The sequence below is a fragment of the Choloepus didactylus genome, chromosome 1 (genome assembly GCF_015220235.1).
Source record: "Choloepus didactylus isolate mChoDid1 chromosome 1, mChoDid1.pri, whole genome shotgun sequence".
NCBI lineage: Eukaryota > Metazoa > Chordata > Mammalia > Pilosa > Megalonychidae > Choloepus > Choloepus didactylus.
The window spans coordinates 85,503,782-85,516,764 of record NC_051307.1 but is presented as its reverse complement, the minus strand read 5'-3'; the positions used below and the strand labels follow the sequence as shown (position 1 = coordinate 85,516,764).

The 12,983-nt window shown below is 36.9% G+C and overlaps 1 protein-coding gene across 5 annotated transcripts in view; it reads left to right on the top strand.

The window, feature by feature from the left end:
• The window catches only part of TMEM39A (transmembrane protein 39A), a 35,264-nt gene that overhangs the window by 19,531 nt on the left and 2,750 nt on the right, over positions 1-12,983 (top strand). For 2 of the 5 annotated variants that reach the window (XM_037835995.1, XM_037835988.1), the window contains exons 5-8: positions 1,436-1,590; positions 8,289-8,637; positions 9,417-9,604; positions 11,547-11,667. In XM_037835995.1, coding sequence (XP_037691923.1) covers positions 1,436-1,590; positions 8,289-8,637; positions 9,417-9,604; positions 11,547-11,667 — 813 coding nt within the window. Of the gene's footprint in view, positions 1-1,435; positions 1,591-8,288; positions 8,638-8,742; positions 8,806-9,416; positions 9,605-10,439; positions 10,660-11,546; positions 11,668-12,983 lie in introns of those variants that run through there. The other 3 variants (XR_005216942.1, XR_005216943.1, XM_037836009.1) reach the window with 3 other exon arrangements.

Below are 12,983 nucleotides of genomic sequence, written 5' to 3'. Positions count from 1 at the left end.
ATAAATTAACTTCAGAAGGATATACAAATATAATAGGTTGTCCTGTTGATGGCTAGGAGACGGGACCAGCAGGAAGGACACTTTTCATTACATGTTATATATTTTGTATTTTGAATCATGTAACTATATTACCTATTCAGAAATTTAAAATAAAAGCTATATTGTGATTCTCTTCCTAAAATATCTAAATTAGATGGTAAATTGACAGGACCATCTAGGTAAATAGACAGGTAAATCATGCATCCTTCCTTCCTTCCTCTCATTAAAATGTTTACTACCGTCTTCTTTTTCTTCTTCTTAAATAACCCTGAGAAAGACCAGTCTCTTTTATGGAGAAGCTGGAAGGAAGTAATTTAGAAATCCTCTGTAATTTAGAGGAATCCTCTATTTACCTCCAGAGCAACTCTACTTCTGTATATGCTCCACAAGACCAAAAATAATTCAACTGTTCTTTTACCAACCTGAAGCAGCTCTCTTTTAAAAAAAGTTTTTCTGAGCAGAAAAATAGTACATTTTATAGGGAAAAGCTCTTTATCCCCTCCCATATTATTTCAATTCATAATTTTTTTACCTTTCTGGGTTCTGACTCTGCTGTTTTAAAGGTTTTAGGGAGCTGCCATGTTCCCCTGTATTTGCTTATTTTCTCCTCAGTTCATTTGGAAAGAAAATGGCATTGCATAGCTTCATGCCTAGGCAAGTATGTTTTCTTACTATATTTAGTCAGAGATTTGGGATTAAAGAATATTTGAACAGCTGTTATAGGGAGACTTGGAAGTGATTATGCATTCTTCCATGTTTGCAAAAGTTAAAGAAATTTTTATTATATATAGGTCTGTCAGAGAAGAGCTGATTAATTTTTTAAACTTCAATAATTTATTAAACATTATTTCAGCAAATAGATTAAGGTTGAAGATTCATAGAAAAAAAGAAATATTGTTGCCTTTGAGAGCATTAGAGTCTAATGGGGAGTAAGATAAGCAAATTAGCAGCTCCCCATCTTTATGTACATAAAAATTGCCTTGTAAGTTGTTAAAATACAGGTTCCTTGACTCGAGATTTTGGTCGCTACATCTGGGGAGAGAAGTAGTTAGGAATATACATGTTCAATAAGTAGCTCAGGTGATTCTGATGAATGTGGTCTGTGGACATACCTGGAGGAGCCCCAGTGTAAAAAAATAATTAGATATAAAAATTTGAGGTCTCTGGTCTCTGAGGCACTTTAGGAATACAGGGAGGAAACAACTGTCCTTGGAGAAGTCTGAATCCTCAGGAAGGAGAAAGATAAGGTGGGATGGGCATTGTCTTTCTTTTTCTTTCTTTTGTTTTTTTAAGGCACAGTTTAGCTTCTACTAAACCTACCAAGTTCTTATTTGAGTCACATTATTTTTTTTTATAAGATCACTTATAAAATGTTTTTGGGCTTCCAAACCTTCAGGCCACTAAGGCGGGTGCAGCATCAATGATTCACTACATGGTTCTGATATCAGCTCGCTTGGTGCTACTCACTTTATGTGGATGGGTGCTTTGTTGGACCCTCGTCAATCTGTTTCGAAGCCATTCAGTCCTCAATCTCCTTTTCCTTGGCTACCCGTGAGTACTCCTGTTGTACCATTTTATTAGTAAGTCATAAAATATTTGGGTCATGCAAGAGGTAGTATAAAAGAGGGGAAAATGAAATTCTCCAAATATAAACCAGAAATTCAGAAAATTGGAAAATCAGTGAATAAGGTTATCATATAATTTATTTTCTAAACTAGGATACTCTTGATCCAGTTTAGCGTAGCTGAATGGGATATCCAGACAAGAAGCATGGCTACCTTCCCAGTGGAGAACATTTTAACCAGCTCTGTTTGACAAGTAAAGGCCCCTATTGGGATAAATGGTGATTAATTTTAGTTGAATGAATTGGTTTAACCAGTTTTATCCTTTTGGTCCAATCACTTTGGTTCTTGGAACTCATGTAAAAGAATTATGCCGTATTTAAGCCCTATAGGCTTATTTTTTGGTGGAGGGGGCAACGTCTTATTATGAAAAAGTTTAAACATACAACAAGGTTGAAAGAATTTTACAGCAAACAACCTGTGCAACCACCACCTAGATTCTACCCATTAATATTTTACTATAATTACTTAACACATATCTTTCCATCCATTTATCCATTCCTCTTTCCATCCGTAAGTCCATCCCTTTTTCTGTCCATCAATCCATCTTATTTTTGGTGTATTTCGAAGTTAAATTGCAGATTTCAGTTCACTTCCCTTTAAGTACTTCAGCATATGCATATCATTAAGTAGAGTTCAATATTTGTTTACAGTTTTTTCCTTTGAGGTAAAATTTACGATAAAATTCACATAACGTAAGTGTACATTTGCTGAGGTTTGACAAATGCATAGACCTGTATAACTCAGACCCCTATCAAAATGTAGAACATTTACATTACCCTAGAAGGTTCTTTCATGCCATTTCCCAAATTCCACCCCCATAACCCTCAGAAGCAGCTACTCTGGTGATTAGTTTGCCTGTTCTAGAATGTCATATAAATGTTATCATACCATGAATGTGCTTTTGTGTAAGGATTCTTTCACCCAACTTAATGATTTTAAGATTCATCCATGTGGTTGCATGTATCACTCTTATTCCATTGTGTGAATATACCACCGTTTGTTAATTCATTCTTCTCTTTATGGACACTTGGGCTGTTTCCAGTCATTGGCTATTAGAAATAAAACTTGTGAATATTTTTGTACAATTCTTTCTTGTAATGTGTTTTTATTGTCTTAGGTATATAGCTAGGAGTGGAATTGCTAGGTCATAGGGTAGGAGTATGCTTATTTTTATAATACTCTACCATATTCTTCTAAAGAGATTGTATCTTTTTTTCTCCAACCAATTCTGTGAGACTTCCTATTGCTCCACATGTTTGCGAACATTTGATGTGACCCATTTTTAAAATTTTAACTGCTCTGGTTGGTATGTAGTGGTCTGTCATTGTACATATTGGCTTATTAAACAAACTTCTTTGAATAGTTTAACTTATGTACATTTGGCTAATACTTTCTTCATAGAATGTTAATAGATAGCTACCATTTATTGATCTCTTACTATGTGCTAAAGTGCTGTGCTAGGTGCTTATAAACATCACCTTACAAAATCATCATAGTTATCGAGGATGTAGTATGTATTTAGTCTGCTATAACAGAGCTCCAAAATAATAGTGGCTTAAAAAGGTTAGAATTTTATTCCTCTCATGTAGAGTGTGGGTGTTTGTCATGTTGGACATTTGTGGCAGCTCCATAATGTCAGGGACACAGGCTCCTATCTTTTTTTATTTTGTCTAAATACTTTAATTAAAATACATCATGACATGAAAGCCAAAGAAGAATAGACTGTTCATGTTCACTAATAAAACAGATTAAAATATTCCAGGTAGCTGAATACATTTTTGTTTTCTTTTTTAAAAGCAGTTTTATTCACACACTGTACAGTCCAACCAATGTGTACAATCACTGGCTCTCAGTATAATCACAGAATTGTGCTTTCATCACCACAGTCAATTTTAGAACATTTTCATTGCTCCAAAAAGACAAAACCCCAAACCCCTTAAAGCCCGTCTACTATTGATCCTTAGCATTGGTGTGGTACCTTTGTTACTGTACATAAAAGAATATTAAAATATTACTGTTAACTATAGTCCATAGTTTGCATTGGGTTTATTTTTTTCCCATATACTACCCTATTATTAATACCTTGTAATACATTTGTTCTAGTTCATGGAAGAACATTCTTATATTTGTGCTACGAACCACATTCATCATCCTCAACAGGATTCACTATGATACACAGTCCATGTTTCATCCTCTGGCTTTTCTTCTAGTGACACACATATCCCTAAACTTTCCCTTTCAGCCACAGTCACACACACAATTCAGTGCTGTTAATTATGCTCATGATAGTGTGCTGCCATCACCTCTGTCCATTTCCAAACATTTACAATCAACTGTATTAAAAATTCTGCACAGATTTAGCATGCACTCCCCATTCTCTACCCTCACTCTATCTTCTCGTTATATTTAGTTCAAATTAATGAGATCATACAATATTTGTTCTTTTGTGTCTGGCTTATTTCACTCAGCATGATGTCTTCAGGGTTCATCCATGTTGTCACATGCATCAGGACTGCGACAGTCCTGATTTTTGTTGATCCTCTTACTGTTTTTTTTGTTCTCAATTTCATTTATTTCCACTCTAATCTTTGTTATTTCTTTCCTTCTGCTTGCTTTGGCCTAAGCCAAACTGCCACTGCACACCCCCAGACCAAACCTACTCTGTTACAGCTGGGCCACCTTTCCTGGCTTTGGCCCCTGGCCCCTGGCTCTTCCCCAGCACAGGGCCTCTAGTATATTTTTAATCTCATCTGTTTTGCCTTTCATTCCCATAAGTTCTGTTATTTTCCTTTGCATGCTTTCAAATTCTCCTCGATGCTAACCCCAGTGTGTTCTTAATATCCTTTATCTCTTTAGCCATCATTTCCTTCATCTTGAATTGATTTAGGAGATTTGTTTGAACATCTTTGATTGTGCCAAATTCTGAATTTTCTCCAAACTTTAAATTTGTTCTTTTGACTGGACCATATCTTCCTGTTTCTTAGTATGGCTTGTAATTTTTTGCTGGTATCTGGGCATCTGATTATCTTGATGAGGTTATTTTGAAGGTCAGTTTCTCTCTCTTGTCTAGGTTTTTGTTGTTGATTGGGTTTGTGTTAAGCTCTTTTTTGACTCGTTTCATATTTCCCAGACAAAGGAGGGCCAGGGACCCACATAAGAGGCACAGACCAGTTTCAGAGGGCCCTGGGGAGAGGGTAAGGAAAGATGCCAAAAAGCCTTTTTTTTCCAGATCCCCAAGGCTTCGCTTTCCTTCCCTGTCCAATAGATGGCACTTTTCAGCAACCTATTCTTCGCAACCCTGAGAGAGGGTATTTTTAAGTCTTTAGTTGGGTAGCATGTGCCCAACTGAAAAAATCTATTGCTATGGAAGATCAGGAGAACAGTGTGGCTATTGGTAGAGAATTAGCAGTTTAAGACAAGGCAAAGGAGGTTAAGAGATTAAAAAACTTTCCCATTGTCAGACATTTAGTAAATGAGAAAGACTCTGGTCTTTCTAATTCCAGAGCCCTTGTCTTAACCATTACTCTATAATCAGTAGTTCTCAAAGAACAGCTGCATCATCCTCGCCAGAGAAGTTGCCAGACATAGAAGTTCTCAGAATGTACCCCAGACCTTCTGGATCAGAAACTCTGGAAGTGGGGCCCAGCAGTATGTATTTTAATAAGCCCTCCCGGTGATTCTAATATGTGCTCAAGTTGTGCTCCTTTATACCATTTATGGTGCTGAATGTAAGCATGAATTTATATGAGTAGTCACATAGTATAAAAATAAGATATAATTAAAGATTGTACAGGCAAGGATGGAAGGAAAATCTATTGATTATACTATGGTAGATCTGATTATATTATCAGTTTAAACAGTTGTTTAAGGTACTCACCAACTGAAATCACTAATATTACCTTTTTTCCTACAAAATGAATTTTCTATGTTGTAAGCATTTTTTATGACTCAGAGTTCTTATGCATATTTTACATCAATTATTTCTATACTTCTAGATTAACATTTCAGCAAATTGTGATTTAGTTATTATATTTACTAAACAATAGCTGGTTGAATCAATTAAAAAGTTAACCATATCTGATTCAGAAGGTTAACCATATCTGGTTAAAAGGCCAAACCTGGTTATATCAAGGAATATTTTGGCCACATTTAAGATAATTACCATCACCAGAATGGTTAGTGTATTAGTAAGGGTTCTTTAGGGAAACAAAACTGACAGGAAATATCGGTAAATATTATGAAATTTTATAAAACTGTCTCATGCAGCTGTGGAGATGCACGAGTCCAAATTCCATAGGGCAGGCTGCAAGAGAACTCCAGTGAAGGTTTTTGACGAATTCTCCTGTAGAAGCTGGCTGGCTGAGGTAGAGATGAAAATTCTCTTTTCTGGCTGCTGAAATCATCCCTTCTCCTTTTAAAGCCTTCACCTGATTGGGTGAAATGTCTCTCATTGCTGAAGGCAATCTTCTCAGTTGATTGCAGATGTAATCAGCAATAGATGCAGTCAACGTAATGATGATTTAAGTCCACCAAATGTCCTCACAGTAACAAGTAGGCCCAGTGCTTGCATGACCAGACAACTGGGCACCATTGCCTTGCCAAGATGACACATGAACCTAACCATCACAGTTAGGAAACCTTTTCATTTTAATTTAGATATATTATAAAGAAGCTTACTCATTCTGAAGGTTCGTTGCACCCCATAAAACAATGAGATAAGCATGTAGTTTAAACAAATTTTAGGTTTAACTACATTTACCTTCTTTACTTTTAAAAAGTTATATAACTTTTATTTAACCTTCAGTTCAAAAATTAAGTATGTATTTATTGTACATGTGTCTGGGGTCAGTTGGAAGTCAGGAGAATTTTTATTTTAGCTGGGTTTAGTCACATATCTTGGGATTGATTGTCATTTTAGGCATCTGGGACAACACAGCACTGTTCCACATGTCTCTCATCCTCTAGCAGGCTGCCCTGGACACAGCAACGTGCAAATGGCAGAGTTGCAAGAATATAAGCTCTAACTTACAAGCTCCTTTTGTGCTTCTGCTGACATCATATTGGCCAAAACAAGTCACGTAGTTGAGTCCAGTATAGACAGGTCACCTTACCCACAGAGCAAGGGCTCTTCAGTTACTTATCAAAGGGTGAGAATACAAGAACAGATAAAGAATTGTGGCCATCATCACAATCTGCCATAAACCCCAACCTCTTATCTCCATCCTCTTACCCCCACCCCTACACACACAGTTTGTATTTCAGCAGTATTGAACTTCTTGTAACCTTTTCTGGTCTTTACGATTTTGTATATTTCTGAGTGATGACTAAATTTTCTTACCCCTAGCTCCTCCCACTCTACTAAAAGGACACATTCACAGTAGATCCCTGAGATGCTGCTAGCCATTCTTTTACTTAGCAAGCTCACCTTTCTTTCTCTAAAGAAAACTATAACAAGTGTCATTTTTTAATTTTGTTATAAAATGTAAAACTAAACAGAATGTCTTTTTATTTTCCATATCTGAGTTTATGTCAGTGAAGCATCCATTTTAACTGCAACACCTAAGTCACCATGTAGAAGTTACTTAATGAGGACTTGGGGAAATATATAGAAAATGTTTAAGGCACCAAAAGGAATTTTTTATTTGAATGTGGTTAAAAGGGGCAATTTTAATTGATAAAAGAAAATCCGACTGTACAAGACAGTGGTGAACCCTAAGGTGATGTTAATAATAGTGTGGTATATGGGAACTCTGTATTTTAGACATGACTTTTCTGTAAATCTACAAACAAATGTTTATCAAAAGTCTTAAAAACATGAGTGCCTAGTATGTTCCAGCTACTATTCTAGGCACCAAGAATACAGTGGTGAATTAAGCAGACTAGAATCTCTGCCTCCCAGAGCTTAAATTATAGAGAGTGTGTGTATGTGTGTGTGTGTGTGTGTGTGTGTGGTTGGGGGGGGGTGTTGTGGAGTAAGGGTTGGTGCAGTAAGTTCTGTGGAGAAAAATAAGTAGGAGGGGGACCTGTGTGAGTGGGGTGGGCAATATAATGAGGAGGTAGAGGAGCCCTTACTAAGCAAAGGACATTCAAGGTGAGGGGCAGAATGCTAATCACACTGCTATTTATAGTAGAGAAAATAAGAAACAGCCTAAGTATCCAGCAAGAGAGAAATGGCTAAACTATGGTACATCTATATGAGAATATTATAGCATTTTTAAAAATTGTTCTAGAAAAATATTTAATGACATGAAAAAATGCTCATTACGTATATATATTAAGTTAGAACAGCTGGATACAAAGCAGCTTCTACTGTATGAGGCCAACATGTTAAAAAAAAAAGTATTAAATCTATTTTTACAAATTAGAAAAATGAATACCCAATTATAGAACAATTATTTCTAGATGATTTATATTTTGTCATTGTGATTTTCTGTTGTTTCTTATTCTACAATGACTGTATTATTGCTTTTGAGGAAAGAAATTAAAGAGCTTCCCAAATAATGAATTTACCATCAGCAAAGGTCCCTTTGAGTTATATTCACTCTGGTGAACCATGATATACTTACAGGATTTGATCTTAAATGGTTTCTGTGGTCTCATTTTCATATTCACCTTATTCTACAGGTTTGGTGTTTATGTTCCTCTCTGCTGTTTCCACCAAGATAGTAGAGCTCATCTTCTTCTCACAGATTATAACTATGTGGTTCAGCACCAGGCGGTAGAGGAAAGTGCCTCAACTGTGGGTGGCTTGGCCAAATCCAAAGACTTCCTCTCTTTATTGCTGGAGTCCCTAAAAGAACAGTTTAATAATGCCACACCCATCCCCACCCACAGCTGTCCCCTATCTCCAGACCTCATACGCAATGAAGTAGAATGTCTGAAAGCAGATTTCAACCACAGAATCAAGGAAGTCCTCTTCAACTCCCTCTTCAGTGCCTACTATGTTGCCTTTCTCCCCCTGTGTTTTGTGAAGGTAAGTGGTTGTCTTGCTTTTATGTGCTTCCTAGATTTGTGTGTCAATTACATAAACTGGGTATTTCTTATTTAATCCCCCTTTTCTCTGTCTCCCCTTTGGCAGCCTGGATGATGGAGTTCGGCTGCATCTGGAGTGCACTAAATACCGCTCCTGGTTGGTCGATAGGTATTTCCATATATGTCATGCACCTGTGGTGGTCCCTTTTTTTTTTTTTTTTTTTTTTTTAAGTTTTTTGTTATACCCAGGGAGAATGAAAATTGTATTTGTAATAGAATCAGTATGTAGTAGCTTAAGAGGACCAAGAAGTCAATAACATTCAACCTACTGTAGTTGGTCTTAACATGGTTATCAGGAGTTTCCTTGAATTTAACCATTGTCTAAATTTCAATTTACTTCAATACAAAAGAAAATGGTTCTGGATATCACTTGGGCCCAAAATCTTTTGGGCTATTTTAGTGCCCTTCCTTCATCCATTCAGAAGCACTCAGCAGCCGGAGTGGTCATTCACAGAGAGTACCCACTTCTTCCAGAAAAGAAGCACTTAAAATATAATTACCTCTCCCTCCCAGCCCTAACTCATACAGCCAGAAAGTCAGGTTGAAGGATTTTGGAGGACTCTGCTCTTGAACTTTCTGCACGGACGGCAGGACAACCAGTGCATGTGTGACTCAGTGTGACATTTGTCTGCAGGGCGTATGTATACGCACCCATCCCTGCCTCCTCTGCTCGCCAGTGCATCAATCATCTCTCTCTCTCTCTCTTCTGATCTTTTCCAGAGTACCCAATACTATGACATGCGTTGGTCATGTGAGCACCTCATTATGGTGTGGATCAATGCTTTTGTAATGCTCACCACACAACTGCTGCCATCCAAATACTGTGATTTGCTACATAAATCAGCTGCTCACCTGGGCAAGTGGCAGAAGCTGGAACATGGATCCTACAGCAATGCTCCACAGCACATGTGAGTAGGCTAGAGAGTAAAACCATGTAACACTTTTCTACATGCTACTGATCATGTTTATTTGCTTTGTATGTCATTCTTGTCCTTGGCTTTGAACATTTAATTTTTAGTTTTCGTCCACATGGATGCTTATCATCACTCTAAACCAAACACAGAGGACATTAACTCATCACCACCACCACCATTCCCAGCCCCACCTTAAATCCCTCCTACTTTGCAACTGCCCAGTCACTCTAGAGTATATAATTTGTCTCCCAAGCTAAATCTTGGAGTTTTCTTTCAGCCTTAACTCTTTGGCCAAATTTAAAAAGTCGTGATATACAGTATTTTTAATTGTTTTTAGAGGACTTTAAGATTCATCTTCTTGTCTTCATTGCCACAGCTAAGGAGTTGCTAACTAATCATTTTGTACTTGGACAGCAGGAATTTGCTTTTCTCCTACCTTTCCAATAAATGCATATATGTTTTAGTAATTTTCCTTGCCTGAACTTTTTACTATTTTTTCTTTTCTTCCTAAACTCTCTACTGAATATTTTTCTGCTTCTCACATATTTAAATGAAAACTGTCCCTGACTGTGAGTTCATCTAAGTATTCCTCTCGTCCCCTCTCCAGTCATTTCTCTGCATGGGCCCTAGGATCCAAAATGTTTAACTTTAGAATCCTTTTGTTTCTTTTACTTCTGAGCCTTACATAATACCTTTCTCTCAAACCTGGACCATTTTCATCTTCCTCTCTTTTGTAATTTGAACATTTCACAAATTTCATCACCTAGAAATTCTTTCCTAATTAAGTGGGACAGATTGAGGTGACCTTCCCTTCCCCTCTCCCCCTCAGAGTTCTCCCTTCAATTATCTGCCTTGATGTCTGATACAGATTAGCACAGGCCTTCAAGCCCAGGAACTGAAAGAGATTGGGCCAGGCTGAAAAGAAACCCGACTGTGGGCAAAGGACAAATTTCAATAAAAATTGAAAATACAATCCACAGTGCTAGTACTGTACATCTTCAGGCTACTGATGGCACATGGCCATGAGGTGTATCATCATTTTAATGCTGGTAAGTGTGAGCAAGGCCGGTGGAACATTTTCTGAACTGGGAAAGCTTCAGGGTGCTAGATTTTTTTTTTTTTTTTTTTTAACATATCTAAAATGCTGTCCCAGTTCTTACCCCAGGAAACTAACCTTTCCAAAATCAGGAGGAGGTAAATTAACTGAGATTTTTTTTTAAAAAAACTTAACCTGAAGATCCCCATTCCCCACCCCAACTCCAATACTTCAAGACCAGAAAACATGAAGCTTCTTCATTCCTAACTTCTTTTCCCTAGAGAAACCTCTATAAAAATAAACCAAGAAAATGGTAAAAAGAAAAATCTGTTTGTCAGTACCTTGTGTGTCTACGTTCTACTGTGTAGCTTCTCACACTTATGAGGTATTTGAAGTATGTGATAAAAAACTGATTTTCTATCATTTTTGGAGATACAACTTTACAGTAAATGCCATGCTTGTTTGACAACGTATTAATTTCTTCACTACTCTTATTGCCATCAGCTTTTTCTTGATGTTCCCTCTAGCATTTCCACCAGTAGACTCTGCCCACTTGGGATTGAGATGGCAGTCCACCTACTCACACACTATTTTCTGGCTTATAGGTGCCTTCCTTTCCTATTTATTTCTGTTTATTTTCTTAAGCCTCTTAATGAAGTTCTTTAATACTGAGTTAACTATTATCACTTTTGCTACTTCTCTGCTATATAGCATTGATGTTATAACATCAAATCCTTTCTAACTCCTTCCGATTTGACCATGCAATTACTGCCCTTTCAGAATTCAGGCAGATGAAGCCTTGAGTACTTAATCCTTTCCGTAGAAATATAGTTGGCCTTGCCAGACAGTGCCTTATCTGTAATTGCTAATATAGTAACATTGCATTTCTGTCTCCCTTAGTTGGTCAGAAAACACAATATGGCCTCAGGGGGTGCTGGTGCGACACAGCCGATGTTTATATAGAGCCATGGGGCCTTACAACGTGGCAGTGCCTTCAGATGTATCCCATGCCCGCTTTTATGCAAGTATTGCTTATTTATTTTCAAACATAAGCTTAGGAGTGTTAAAAGGCCACTCTGTAACATTTTGAATAGTTTTATGAGCCTCAAGTTTCCTTATCTATAAAATGGGTATTGTGAAAATTAGAAATATGTGTAAGTGCCTAGCACGGTGTATAGAACATACCTGGAAATTAATACATATTAATTATTGCTACTATTATAAGTATATCCCCTGTCCTTTGGAATTGTCTTCTGAAAGGCAGTTTGAAGGTCATGTATCATTATCCTAGCTTCAATAGCTTGGCTGGTATCTCTAGTTACATTGGATTTGTTGAGTCAATCATTACTTTAAACAAGTAAACAATTATTCAGACCTTCCTTTTTCATCTTAAAATTTTTATTTGTAATAGTTTGTTTTAATAGTTTCCTTAAGATGTATTGTATCTATGTATCTTTAAGCAATATTTAATATAGTAGCAATGTGATGGCTTTATTTATTTACTTATTTATTTATTTATTTGGTATTTTCATTATTCTCTTTCTAAAATACTTCCCCTTTGGAGGTCAGACAAATGCCATGATCTCCAGCCTAATTTTTATGTTTTCCCAGATCAAAAGAGAAAAACTCTTAAAAGTTAAAAAAGAAAAAAACAACATGCACTCAACTAAACCTAGCCTCTGTTCCATTTGGATTTATACCTTGGATTATGTTCTATTTGACCTTTCCATTGTCCATAAATTCTGATCTAGGATTAATGGAAATCATATCCTAAAAACAAAAACAAAAGCAAACTGGATTTTTTTTTTTTTAGATACTCAAATCTCTCCATCCATGCCTTCTCTTTTTCCTTCCTTCCAACTATCTAACTGATACTCTAGTTCCCAGTTCATTGTGAGAGTACATGAACTCATGACTATAGGAATTTGTTACTGAGGGGCCTTTCAGTTAGATACTGGGGACTTGTATCAGGGCAGGATGCTTATAAATACCATGTCGGGGAAGGGCAAGATGGTAAGGGTTAGGAGGAGCCTGGGGAAGCTGAAAGGCCCTTGCCTGAGGAAACTATGAGCATCTCCGAGACTCTGAAGCAGATTGCCTTACGATGGAAGTGTGGACTTGAGTCACAGAGACATAAACATTTAATTTCTACATAGAATGTTTTATTCAGCTAGCTGAATTCCATAGGACATTAGTGACTTCTTTTGGCTGTTGCTGTTTCCCTGAAACCTACAATTACCATGTATTTTATTAGACTTTTCTGCTTTTAAATAGCTGATGAATTGGGTAGAACCCATAGAGGAAGGATTAGGCAAGTTAACGTGATTTTGCATGGCC